The sequence below is a fragment of the Plecotus auritus genome (assembly GCF_963455305.1).
Source record: "Plecotus auritus genome assembly, chromosome: 6".
Lineage (NCBI taxonomy): Eukaryota > Metazoa > Chordata > Mammalia > Chiroptera > Vespertilionidae > Plecotus > Plecotus auritus.
In genome coordinates, this window is record NC_137773.1 from 85,512,509 (window position 1) to 85,526,468 (window position 13,960).

The window sequence follows — 13,960 nt, forward strand, 5'->3', positions numbered from 1 at the left end:
GTACAGCTCAGTGGCATTAAAAGATATTCACATCATCATGCATTCACCCCATCATCTCTAGAAATTTCTCATCTTTCCAAACTGAAACTCAGTCCCTGTTATACACTGACTGCCCATGACCTCCCCCAGCCTGTGGCATCCACCATCTACCTCCTGTCTGAATGACTCTTCCAGGGACCTCCTGAAAGTGGAATCACAGTATTTGTTCTTTTGTGCCTGGCTTATTTCACTAAGCATAATGTCCTCAGGTTCATCCACATTGTAGCAGGTGTCAGAATGGCCTTTTTAAGGCTGAATCATACTCCATTGTCTGGAAAAACTACGTTCTCTTTATCCGTCGTTTGTCAGTGGACAGTTGGGTTGTTTCCATTTTTTGGCCAGCGTGAATCGTGCTGCTATGTACATGGGTGTGCAACCATCTCTGTGAGTCCTGGCTTCCAATTCTCTTGGATATGTATAGCTGTTCCTCAATTTACCATGGGGCTTTGTCCCAATAAATATATCGTAAATCACATGCATTTGATGCATCTAACCTACTGAATATCACAGTTTAGCTCAGCCCACTGTGAATGTGCTCAGGCACGTACATTAACCTCCACTTGGGCAACAGCCTCTCTCTGCCACTGCTCAGTGCCACAGGTCAGTATCAGACTGCATATCACTAGCCCAGGACAGGATAAAAATTCAAAATTGAAATAATGGTTTTTACTAAATGGGTATCACTTACACACTATTGTAAAGTTGAAAAATTGTAAGTTGAACCATCGTAAGTTGGGGGCTGTCTGTACCCAGAAGTGGGATTGCTGGGTCATATGGCAGTTCTAGTTTTAAAATTTTTTGAGGAAACTCTATACTGTTTTCCACAGTGGCTATATCAGTCTGCATTTTTACCAACAATGCACAAGGTTTCCCTTTTCTCCAAATTCTCACCAACCCTTGTTGTTTGTTGATATATTGATGATAGACATTCTCCCAGGTGTGAAATGATTAATTTGCATTTCAGGTGATTAGTGATGTTGAGTATTTTTTCCACATGTCTATTGGCCTTCTGTAGTCCTCTTTAGAGGAATGTCTACTTAGGTTCTCTGTCCATTTTTAAACCAGATTATTTGTCTTTTGGTGTTAAATTGTCCGAGTTCTTTTATGTATATATTTTGGATATTAATCCCTTATGTTTCATTAGTGACTATCTTCTCACATTCAGTAGGTGATCTTTTTGTTTTGATGATGATTTCCTTTGTTATGCAAAAACCTTTTAAAAATGTATTTTTATTGACTTCAGAAAGGAAGGGAGAGGGAGATAGAAACATCAATGATGAGAGGGAATCACTTATCAGCTGCCTCCTGTACGCCCCCTACTGGGGATTGAGCCTGCAACCCAGGCATATGCCCTGACCAGGAATTGAACCTGTGACGTTCCTGGGTTGACGTTCAACCACTGAGCCACACCCGGCTGGGCGAAAACCTTTTTTAGTTTAATGTAGTCTCATCCTCAGGTTCCTCAGTTTAATTCTATTTGCAGTTTCTTTTGCTATGGAAGGGAACGTATACACTGATCCTGGGGTTCAGATGTGGTATTTTAGGGGCCATGATTTAGCCGGGCAGATGTCCTTCAGGTCACCTTCTCTACAGAGTGTTCTCTGACCACCTGCACTTTGGGTTGGCCCCTCCCAGGCTCCCTGCTATCTTTCCTAGCACTGTTGTGACATTTCTGTCTTTCCCTGGTTTATCTTTGCCCCATCCCCACCCCCCACAGGGCTCCAAGCTCCATGAAGGCTGGGCCCTGTGCCCGGGCAGCACATCGAAGGCACTCAGCCTTATTTACAGAGTGAGCTGGATTCATCCCCTCAGATTAAGGCTGCTCTTGACCCCGACCCTGGGTGTCCTGCTTGGCACTATGGAGACCCTGGCAGGCTGTGCCCATCTCCAGGTCCTGGGCAGGGCCTGCACCTGTTGGGCCTCTGCTTTCTCATCCTATGGGGATCACAACCACTCCTGTCTCCTGGGGTAGGGGTAGGAGGAGGATTAAATTAGGGAACCAGGGCCAGGCTCTAGTAGGGAACCCCGTTTTCTGAGGATTCCATCAACATGGTTGTTCATTTCGGTGTAAGGTTCTGCTGGTCTCATGCATCCTCTTTTCTGGTTTCAGAAATTCCTGAATAAAGTAGAAGAAACATTCCAGTGTATTTGCTGCCAGGAACTGGTATTCCGCCCGATCACCACCGGGTGCCAACACAACGTGTGCAAGGTGAGAGGCGTGGGCATGCGAGCTGGGCTGCCACACACCCAGCACGTAGAATGGGCTTGTTGGCTTGGCTTCTGCACACTCTTGGCTCCCTTTGCAGGGCCTCGGTGTCTGTTTTCCAAATAGCCTTGGTTATAGTTGCCTCCTGGCCTTCATCAAGGGATCCCATCGCCCCACTTTCCCACTTCCCACCCTCCTGTGCTTCCCTGGTGCTGTGGAATCAAATGCCAAATCCTTGCCCTTGCCCCAGTCACTGAGCCCACCTGGGCCGCCTGGCACTCCAGTGTCACCTCGCCCCATGATTCCCTCTGCTGTGTGTTGGCTGGTTCTCTCCTCCCTTTGGAACACTCTCCCCAAGCCTCTCATGTACCTGGGGTCCAGGGTGGGAGAGCATAGTCGGCAGTCCTGGCCTGAGGTCTTGTCATAATAAATGTCTGTAAGGCAGGCAGTAGAGTCCAGCTGGTGTGCTCAGTGGTTGAGCGTCGACCTGTGTATCAAGAGGTCCTGTTTAATTCCTGGTCAGGGCGCATGGCTGGGTTTCAGGCTCAATCCCAGTAGTGGGTGTGCAGGAGGCAGCTGATCCACGTTGAGGCATTGATGTTTCTATCTCTCCCTTCCTCTCTCTCTAAAATCAGTAAAAACATATTTTTAAAAAGAGTAGGCTGTAGAGGCATGAGGTGCTTGTCTCCTAGAGAAGCCAGGAGGAAGGCTTCCTAGAGAAGGGGGCTTTAGCTTGTTACCTGAAGAGGGCCTCCGGGAAGCATTCCAGACAGGATGGCATGTGCAGAAGTTTGGACAGGCAGGCGTGCCTGAACAGCTGGAGCCTGGAGGGGGATGTAGGGCTGGGAGGTGGGCCATAGGCTCTGCCTGGTGGTCAGTTTCAGGAGAGAAACAATATGATTGAAAGAGAGATGGGGAGCTGACATTATATTAGACCAGGGTCTCCCCTCCCCCTTGCACTGTGGACATTGGGACCAGAACATTCTCTTGAGGAGGCATTTTGGGCACTGGAGGGGAGGGGAGGTTGAACAGCTTCCCTGACCCCCATCCACTTGCTTCTCCAGTCATGACAACCACAGATATCCCCAGACATGGCCCAGTGTCCCCTGGGGGCAGAATTGTCCAGGTGGGAAGCACTGGCCTGTGTAACTGGTTTCTTTGCAGTGTTTTTTAGCCAAAGTCTGTCAATAGGAACTTATGGGCAGTGTAGGCAGATGGTGTTAGAAGTGACTGTCCCCAACTCTTGGTCACCCTTGGTCTCTGAGCTTCTGGCTCTTTTGTTCTCCGATCTGGCCCCCTTCCTTGCCTTGAGGCTGTCTCAGTCCCTTAGCTGTCACCCTCGGGGAGGGGCTCAGAGAACATGAAGCCGTGTGGTTGTTTGGCCGTCAGAGCCAGGCCTCCCTCCACTCCTCTGCTCTTGGGCTCTGCCACCATGTTTCATGGGCTGATGGTGTTCCTTCAACTCTGTGACTTGGAGAAGCGGCTTGGGATTGGGGGTGAGATAAGGGCTTTGGAGGCAGCAGCCAGGGTCTGACCCTCCACCCAGCTCTGCCCCTCCCATCCTTGGAAAGCCACCCAACGCTCCAAGCCTTAGTTGCCCCTCAGTGAAAAGGGGAGTAGCAATGCCTTTCTGGCCTGCTTCTAGCTGTAGGTGACACATGCTAAAGTGCTTTAGGCAAGCAGGCAGAGTGGGCCATGTGATGCAGAGGGAGCTTACAAAACGTCAGTCCTGTATAGCACTGCAGAAAGGGACTGAATTGATGGGGTTTCAGAGACCAAGCGTCTCAAGGGTCAGTCATATGTGTCATTAAAGTGCCAAGGCTGCCTTGGCCATTGTGGCTCGGTTGAGTGTCATCCCATGCACCAACCAAAAGGTCACCAGTTCGATTCTTGGTCAGGGCACATGCCTGGATTGTGGGCTGGATCCTTAGTGGGATCGTGGAGGAGGCAGCAGATTGATGTTTCTCTCTCACATTAATGTTTCTCTCCCTCTCCTTTCCTCTCTCTCCAAAAACAACAAAGTGCTGAGGTTGTGAAGGAAGAGGGTACCGACATTTATGTGTCTGCCCCAGCTGTCCATGCAACTGTAATTACATCTCTAGAACATCAGCATGTGAGGGTTATAGGAAAATGATCCTCCACCTTGATGTCCCAGCACCTATTTTTTATTTTATTTTATTAAATCATTGTATTATAGTAAAATACACATAAAATAAAATTTACCATCCTAACCATTTTTTTAAAAATCCTCACCCGAGGCTATTTTCCCATTTATTTTAGAGATAGTGGAAGGAGAGGAAAAGACAGAGAGAAATATCGATGTGAAGGAACACATCGATTGGTTGCCTCCAGCATGCACCCCAACCAGGGCCCGGGCTGGGGAGGAGCCTGCAACCAAGGTACATGCCCTTGATCGGAATCGAACCCGGATCCTTCAGTCCACAGGCTAACGCTCTATCTGAGCCAAACCAGCTAGGGTATCCTAACCATTTTAAGTGTATAGTCCAGTAGTATTAAGTACATTCATATTGTTGTGGAACCATCTCCACCATCCATCTCTAGAACTTTTCCATCTTTACAAACTGAAACTCTGTCCCTATTAAACACTAACTCTCCATCCTCCTACACCAGCACCTGGGTTCCCACCATCTACTTTTTTTTTTTTTTTTGTAATCTTTATTGTTGAAAGTATTACATAGGTTCCCCTTTTTCCCCCATTGACCCCCTCCAGCCCGCCCTTGCTTCCCACCCCAAGTCTTTACCACCTTATTGTCTGTGGCCATGAGCCATGCTTATATGCATACAAGGTCTTTGGTTGATTACCTCCCCTCCCACTCACCCACCCTCCCCCGCCTTCCCTCTGAGTTTCTGCACTCTGTTCCATGTCTTTGGATCCACTCTGTTCATCAGTTTATTTTTTGATTAGATTCCACGTATGAGTGCGATCATATGAAACTTGTCTTTCTCTGACTGGCTTATTTCACTTAGCATGATACTCTCCAGGTCCCTCCTGGCTGTCTCAAAGGGTAAGAGATTCTTCTTTTTTTACTGCTGCATAGTATGCCATGGTGTAAATGTACCACAGCTTTTTTATCCACTCATCTACTGACCACCATCTTTCTCTCTCTGTGGATCTGACTCTTCTAGGGACCTCCTATGACTGAACCTCCTGCAATGTTTGTCCTTTTGTGTCTGGCTTCTCTCACTGAGCATAATGTCATCAAGATTTATTTATACTGTAGTGAGTGTCAGAATTTCCTTTTTAAGGCCAAATTCTAGTCCTTTGTCTGGATGGATCACACTCTCTGTATCATTCATCTGTTGATGGACACTTGAGTTGTTCCCACCTTTTGGGTGCTATGAATCATGCAGTGATCCAGAACCTGATTTTTGAACATAGACCCAAATCTTAGTTGTTTTGAGCAGAAAGAGTTACCTTTTGTCCCCAGAATCAAGGCTATAAACTTTTTATTGAAAAAGGAATTTAGGAATTGAAAGAATGTCAAACAAAAGCCTCAGCATGCATTCGTGGTGGAACGTGCCATGGCGTCAGCAGGCTTTCCATCGTGTTCACATTTACCCAGTTGCCTGATGTCATCTTTCAGGTGTGCACACCTATGCAGGTGTCTGCATACATGTGTGCATTGTCTCTGCCCAGGTGGGTGGTGTCTTCCCTGTTTCTCTGATTGGGAAGTTGGCTCTCCAGGGCCTGTCCGAGTCATAACTGTCTCCACCTGGCTTAGTTTGAGCCCAGAAGTTTGACTCAGTGCCAGATTTCCTTCCTTTCTTCCTTTATTCTCATTGATGCATATTTATCATCTATGTGTTTTGACCTATGCTTGGTGCTGGGAAAGTCAATAAGATACAGCTCCATATCACAGGGAGCATCTGGCCTGTTAGAGACAAACGTTAGTAAATAACACGATGCCAGAAGGTAGAAAAGGTGCTGTTTTAAGGCAGATTGGGGAGATGATTGGACTGGCTGTGGTGGGGCTGCTTACGATGATGCTCAAGGGCTGTCAGAGAAGGGTCCTCTGAGGAGGTGCCTTGAGCCAAGGCATGAGTGACGGGAGAGCCGGAGGACAGACCTGCTAGGTTGTGTAATCTGTAAGTGCCAAGGCCTGGGGGCCAGGATAAATTTAAGAGTCTTTGAGGGCTCTTGGGAGGTCAGGTTGGCAATGGGAGGTGAGTGGTAGAAAGTGAGACTGAGGACTAGGAGGGGGCCTCCGGACCCCATGAGAAGTCAGTAATTGCTCTGAACTCTGTCAGGGGGGACAGTGGGTGGCCAGGAGTGGCTCCGCTGACATGGACGGAATGTCTCACTTTCCTGCTCTCTCTTATAGAATTGCCTGGATAGATCCTTCAGAGCCCAGGTGTTCAGCTGCCCCGCCTGCCGCTGCGAACTGGGCCGAAACTACTCCATGAAGGTGAACCAGCCGCTGCAGGCAATCCTCACCCAGCTCTTCCCCGGTTATGGCAATGGACGGTGATCCACAAGCACTTCTCGCCGGGCGTTTTTAAAAAACGCATCAGAGGCGTCCTCGGCCCCTCTTGTTTTTAGTGGGCTTAACTTAAGTATGTAGTTTTTCCTCTACTTCCTAAAAAGCCTTGTCTTCCTGGTTTTGTTTTTTTAATCTATAAATTTATAGGAATTTGTATTATGGCTCAAAGAAAGAAAGAAGGAAAGTTAGACTGCTCAGTGTTTTATCTTGTTTTTTTTTAAAAAAGTATAAAGCCTGCAGTGTATGAGCAAAAACACAAATGTTTTTTCTGAAGATGAAATTAGAAATTACTTGGCCTGAAGGCCGCTATGTTGCCAACATCAAGTTCTCAGAGGCTCCTGCAGGAAGGCATTGACTGCCTAGAACAATCTTTTCCAGGTGTATGGGCTTGGCCCCAAAACTGAAAGCGAGCACACCTCCTGACAGCATTTCATCGCCAGAACTCAGCAGGGTGGTACTTGGTGGTGGCTCTGGGTGTGGCATGGCCCAGGAGTCATCCATCAGGACCTGTTGAAAGGGAAAAAGGAAAAGATCCCATTCAGCCCAGTTTAAACTCTGGCCTCAAAGCCATCCGCCACCAGCCGGCTTCCGTGGTTAAGACCCACAAGCAGAGACCTGTGTCCCTTGAGCAGAGTTGAGGCCACACAGAAGCTACCTCCGCTGGACTCTCCTGTATGTGGAGCTGGGTGTGCAGCCAAATGCTGTCCAATCTGGAACGCCGCAGAAGTAGATGCACTAAGCCATGTTCAAGTGCCTTTGGTTCTTTCTTTCTAAACACGGGGCTCTTTTTTTAGCACTGAATTATTGAAAATGCCAACCAGATTCTCAGATTGGCCAACCAGTTCTTTCCAAATCTGGGTGAGTGTTTGGGGATAGGTTGAGTTTTGTTCTTCCTTTACATTGAATTTTCAACTCACCAATTGAGAATTACAAGAGGGAATTTGTTTTTAAAATAAATGCTTTTTCTAAATGAAATTTTTTGTAGTTACTGTATATGTACCAAGAAATCTATAACTTAGGGATTTATTTTTTATTTTTTTATTTCTTGGAATTATTTGTTAATTTTTCTACAAACTTTACCAAAGTTTGCAGCTCATACCTCAACAGAACAGGGATATTTTAAATCACATAACTACAGACAAACTGGAACAATATTGTTTGAAAGTTTTTTTTCTCTCTTTATTAGGTTGTTAATGTATTAGGAAGAAATGACAAAATCCTGTGTAGGCATTTTCTAAAAAGTTCAATATTCTTTGTCCAGATTTTAGATTTTCAGAATAAATGTCTTTTACAGATGCATTTGGTTGTCTTTTCCTGTTTGCAAATTGCTTTGTCGCCCACCGGGTACTTCTGTTCCTATTGTTTTATTTTCACAAAAACCCCAGGAGACAGACTAGGCAGGGTAGCATCGTCCTCACTTGGCAGATGAGAAAACGGAGACCCAGGATATCAAAGTGATGGGCAGTGGTTCTAACTCCTGCTCAGGAGGGGTTTGGCTTTGACCTTTATGGGGTCAGCAAACTACAGCTTGGAATGGGGGTGGTTACTTATTCTCACAAATGTGCTTCTGTCTCCATTTACATTTGAGGAACCTAGGCTGCAGTGGTCTCTGGGAGTCTGCAGGCCTGGGGAAATTTGGGTATACCGGGTGTGTGGGGACTGATGACCTGAAATGCTAATTCCAACAATTCAGGACAAGGATGAGGGAAGGTACTAGTGCTGAATTCTGAAGAGGCTTTTATTTACATTGACTTATTACCTGGCGCCTTTTATTGACAGCCAGCTAACGACATGGGCAGATTTAATAAGAAAGTACTGCCTCTTTGGTCCTTAAAAATGTGTCATGAGTGTCCCTGAAAACATACTAAGTGCAAGAAGGCAGTCACAGTGATCATATATGATTTCACATGAAATCTCCAATATAGGAATCCATAGAGACAGATTAGTGTGTCCCTGGGTGGGCCTGATACGGGACAGAACACACTGAGGTGGGTTCATTGTCAAGACTGGAATTTTGGGGTGATTCTCTCATTTTCAAAGTTAACAAATATAATAAAAAGTATATTTGTGGAACCACTACGCAGAAATAATCGCAATATTGGGTATATTTCTTTCCTGGTAGATTTATAAAAATTTAAAAAATGGCTTTATTGAAATATAGTTCATGCTGCCATAAAGTTCACCTATTTAAAGTGTACAGTTCATTGGATTTTTAGCATGTTCACGACCTTGTGTGACCATCACCATTTTCTAGTTCCAGAAGGTTCCCATCACCCCAAAAGCAACCTCACACAATCCTCCAGCCCCACAACCACAAATCCACTCTCTGGATTTGTCTGTTCTGAACACTTCATATGAATGGAATCATGAAATACTTTTGTGGTCTCATGTTTCCAAGGTTCATCCATATAGCGAGGGTCAGTGCTTCATTTCTTTTCGTGGCTGATATTCCACTGTGCGGGTGGGCCACATATTTCAATCCGATTGACTTTTTAATGTAAAATTTCCTTCTTTTCCTTCATCCCAGATTACAAAATTCATACACAATCCCTTTAGAACAACTTGGAAACTGACTACATGAAGAAAAAGTCAAAGTACATAATCCTGCCACCCAGCGGGTTACAATTTTCAGGCTTTGTACATGTATGTGTGTTAGTATTGTAATATTCAACCGCAGAACAACCCTCTGATACAGTTTTGATGCGGCTGCTTTGCAGGTGAGGCATATGTATATTTATATATTTGTTTTATATGTAAATTTAAAGAACAAAATTAGAACAGTGCCATATATTCTGCCCAGTTTTCTTTCTTTTTTTTTGTAATATATTTTTATTGCTTTAAGAGAGGAAGGGAAAGGGAGAGATAGAAACATCAATGATGAATCATTTATCAGCTGCCTCCTGCACGCCCCCTGCTGGGAATGGAGCCCGCAACCCGGGCACGTGCCCTTGACCGGAATTGAACTCTACAGTCAGCAGACAGTGCTCTATCCACTGAGCCAAACTAGCTAGGGTCCCAGTTTTCTATTGATTTCAGTTCATTTATCAAGTAACCACTTTGTCTAACACCTTAGTAAATAAGCATGTGTGCCATGGTCTGGTGTTTGCATATTTGCATATTTGTATCTGTGCTCATAAATGTGAAACATGCCACGTGTCTAGTGACATATGCTTGAAGGTTTGGAATGCTAGAATTCCTCCCCCAAATCTTTGTTTTTTAAACATAGGAGGACGTATCTTTCCATCCACCTCTATTTTTTATGCGTCAGACACCTGGAAGCAGGAGTGGAGCCTGTAAAGTTGGAGACATTTCTCGGCTCCACACATTATCCATTGGGGAAGGTGAAGACCAGGTATGTAAAAAAAGATCAGGCTTCAAGCTCTTTGAAGGCCAGTACCAGTGCACCTCCTGGCCTTGGTTAGGGGAGAGATCAATCGAGATTTGCACCTGTCTGCAAAGATGTGAAAAAAAAAAAAAACCAGGGCAATTAGGTGTTTTCCTGAAACTAATTTGTCCATTTGAAATTCTGGGAGTGTGTCCTTCCTACTGTGCATATGACACTTAAAAAAAAATGAGCCCTGTCTGGTGTGTCTCAGGCATCCTGTGCACCAAAAGGTTGCTGGTTCGATTCCTGGTCAGGGCACATGCCCAGGTTGTGGGCTTGATCCCGGTAGGGGGCATGCTAAAGGGAGCCAGCCAATCGATGTTTCGCTCACATCTATGTTTCTCCCTCTCCCTCTCTCTAAAAATCAATAAAAAATATTTAAAAAGTGATAGTGATTATACTTTTCACTAACGTTTTATCATGAAAACTTTCAGACAGAAAAGTTGAAAGGATTGTAGCGAATCTTCAAATATAGATCTACAGTTGTTAATGTTAAATTTTTAACATAATAGATGGCATTAATAAAATGTCTCCCTAAGCAAAAGAAGAAAGTTGACAACCTATTTAGGTACTCCAATTAAATTGAAATTTCAGAGTCTGAAATCCAAACACCTGTAAATTCACTGTCTTATAAACTTGGAAGTAGGAAAAAAGGCTGGTTGAGTGTGTGTGTGTGTGTGTGTGTAAAATTGCTTCATTATTGCACTTGTGACACTGTTACCATTATCAAATTCCATTTTTGTCTTTCCCACTGGTTAGGGAGTTCCTTGGGGGCAGTTATTTTTTCCTATTTTTTAAGTTAAATTTTAACAACATGAGGAATATATATGAATATGATCCTAGGAGTATTAAAAACACCCCAGACAGCAGGGTGGTGGTTGCCAGAGGGTGGGAGGTGGGGGGAAAGGGGACCTAATATGAGGTGACAGGAGGAGATTTGACTTTGGGTGGTGGGCACATAGTCCTATATACAGATTTTGTAAATTAGTAATCCACACATGTAACCTATATGTTCATGTTGAGTAATGTCACCCCAATAAAACTTAAAATAATAACACCAACTATTCCCCGCCCCCCCCCCCCCCTTTTTAACCCAACATGGACCTCTCTTTCCAAAGATTGAGTTCTTTCAGTTTGGGATGGCCTTTTTCTGCGTGTTGACATAGGTATGTGCTGGTAGAAGCCTGACTGGTTTCTGTGCGTTTGTTTTCATATGTTGGATATAGAATCCTGGATCCCTCTGCAGCTGCTCTGCAACATCTGCAGGGGATCATTCCAAGACAGTACATGTAGATCTATCTCTTTTCATTGCTATACAGTTAATATTCCACAGTACACTCTACCACAAGTTACTTATCCCACAGGGATGGATATTTAGAACAAAACATGGTAAACAATTGTATAATTACTTTCTCAGGGTACATGATCTCCCGGAATATAGTGTAGGTGCTTACAAGAAAACGTCCGATGGTCCGGTTTATACAGCTCCCTGTGAAATAAGGTTGTGCTCACACCCCTTTCTGGTATGCAATTAATAATGATGTCAATAGCAAACCTTAATTGTTCACTATGCAAAACCACATTTTCAAACCTTTTACGTGGCTCCTCCCACATTCGGAGGAGAGGGCCAGACAGTGGTGTGTGTGTGTGACCATCATATCCACTTCACTGGGGGAAAATAGGCACAGCGAAGAGGTGAGGCCCAGCAAAGAGGCCACCCTTGGTGAGGCGTGAACCCCAGTTGAGCTTTGCACCTTAGGTCAGGTAACACCAAACTCCCCCCTTCTCCTAAGTTTTAGGGGGGAGAGAGGGGAGGCACTTAACTTTATCCGGAAGGCCTTGCCTCCTTTGCAAAGGTTGATTGTGATGGAAATGAACTTGGTTATGTTTTGGGGGACGTTTGCTGCTTGACTTCTATTTCTACAGTTATCAGTTCCCCAACTTTGCAAAACGGAATGCGTTGGGGCTATACTTCCTAGCTCAGGACTTTTTGAATTGGGGAACTGTGCGCCCAAATTACAGCTACGGCTACGGGTCTCGAACCCCATCGCCACGCCTCCCTGACCCGGTGCTGATGTTGTGCAGGGTCTCACGTACTCAGCTGCTGCCTGATAACTAAGGCGGGGCCAGAACCGTGATTGGCATCCGCTTCAGCCAGCCCGCGCCTCAGGCTGACCCCGCAAGCCAATACCCGCTTGTTCCCCTCGATCCCGAGGCGTCCTTGTCAATCCGAGGCCTAGACGCCGTCTAGTTGGTTGCGACCGCCTTTGCTGGCGTATGCCGCCTCCAATGAAAATGAAGCCGGTCAGCGGGCACGTGGGTAGGCTCCGGCGTGTCCCCGCCTGCCGGCCAATAGGGAGGCGAATCCGAGGCCTGCGCCCGCCCAGTCGAGGCTCGCCGGAGGCGGCTGGTGCTGTGTTGATCGGCCCGGCGGAGGGGAGGGGCGGAGCTGTCAGCAGCAGCCAATGGGAGCGCGGGCGTGGGCTCGGGGGCCAATAGAATCCGGGGCGGGGCTGGCGCGCGTCCTCATAAGCCCCGCCCGGAGCGCTCGCGGAGGGCTCGGCCGCCAGCGACCGAGCGGGGCCCGGCCCGAGCGGGACCTGGGGGTGCGACGCCGAGGGCGGGGGAGCGCGCGCCTCTGCTCCGGATCGGGCCGCGCGCGTCGCCTCAGGTGAGCCCGCGGGAGGCGGCCGCCGCATCCGAGCGCGGGCCTTGCCACCGCCGAACCCGCACCACGCCGGGGGCTGTGGGCGGGCGAGCGCCCGGGACTCGAGGCCCAGGCCTCGGGTGAGGCCTGCTCTGGCCGCGGTCGCCGCGCTTTGTCCCGGCCTGTGAGGAGGTTGGGGGCGTTAACCGCCCAGCCCGGAGCGCCCGCTGGGCTTCGGGCGGGGGCGGTGCGGCTGGACAATAGCGGGGCCAGGGACGGGAGGCTGGGGCGCCCTGCCTGGGCTAGGGGCTCGCGGGGGTTGGGCCCGGGCGTCCCCGCCGGCCCCGCACAAAAGATGACAGCGTGGGTGGCCCATCCAGGCCGGCCCTGTTCAGCTGGGCCCTTCTATTATTCACAACAATCCTGATAGTTAAAAAAAATAATAATTATAATAAAGAGAGCCCAGGCCCTGGGTGGAACCCCCTGCATTTCCGGCCCTTTGGGCACTAGTGGGGTTAACGGGGCGCTTCCCAGGGACTCTCCCTGAAATATCCATCACTACATCCCACTCCTCTCCCAGAGTCAACCCGCAGTGCCATCGCGGCTTCCAAACTTGCCTTTCATCTCCGTTAGCCCCCCTAAAATAAGCATGCAATCTGGATTTTTCATTTTTAAAAATGTATCCACTTGCTATGCACATCACAGATTATAGACGCGTCCCACAGTCCCTCCCCCTCTCAGCTCCATCACTATCTCGAAGTCCCCCTTCTCTGTAGCAATAAATTGTGGAGTGGCTTCCGCAACCACCTCCTGTGGCTGTCCTCGCCACCCTTGAGGGAGCTGGGGATGGATTCATTCTGAATGACACCTGACCTGGGATGTGTAAGGGCCCAGGTCTGCACCCCATGGATGCTATGGGCACCAGGGGAATTGGGTGCACATACACCTGGGCAAAGTGAAAGGTTTTACAGGGCTTCCCCCGCCCGTCCCCCTTCCTCCCCGCCCCCCCCCCCCCCCCCCCCCCGGCGCGGGGGAGGCATGGACTGTGCTTCAGTGTGTCCCATCTGTTCTCCCCACATCCTTTTGTTTTAATAATTCAGGTGCACCTAGGGAACTGTTTCCCGAGTTCTGTTCAGTGGAGTGCAAGATCCTGTTATATGTAAAAATGTGTCCTTTTCCAT

At 47.4% G+C, this 13,960-nt stretch overlaps 2 protein-coding genes across 4 annotated transcripts in view; both read left to right on the forward strand.

The window, feature by feature from the left end:
* The window catches only part of UHRF1 (ubiquitin like with PHD and ring finger domains 1), a 40,971-nt gene extending 32,926 nt beyond the window's left edge, over positions 1-8,045 (forward strand). For both annotated transcript variants that reach the window (XM_080672268.1, XM_080672267.1), the window contains exons 16-17: positions 2,150-2,248; positions 6,589-8,045. In XM_080672268.1, the coding sequence (XP_080528394.1) occupies positions 2,150-2,248; positions 6,589-6,735 (246 nt within the window). In that variant the 3' untranslated portion in view covers positions 6,736-8,045. The remainder of the gene's footprint in view (positions 1-2,149; positions 2,249-6,588) is intronic.
* Positions 8,046-12,691: 4,646 nt separating this feature from the next.
* Positions 12,692-13,960, forward strand: part of KDM4B (lysine demethylase 4B) — a 135,306-nt gene continuing 134,037 nt past the window's right edge. For both annotated transcript variants that reach the window (XM_080674888.1, XM_080674889.1), the window contains exon 1: positions 12,692-12,803. The gene's annotated coding sequence lies outside the window, so the exon portion shown is untranslated. The remainder of the gene's footprint in view (positions 12,804-13,960) is intronic.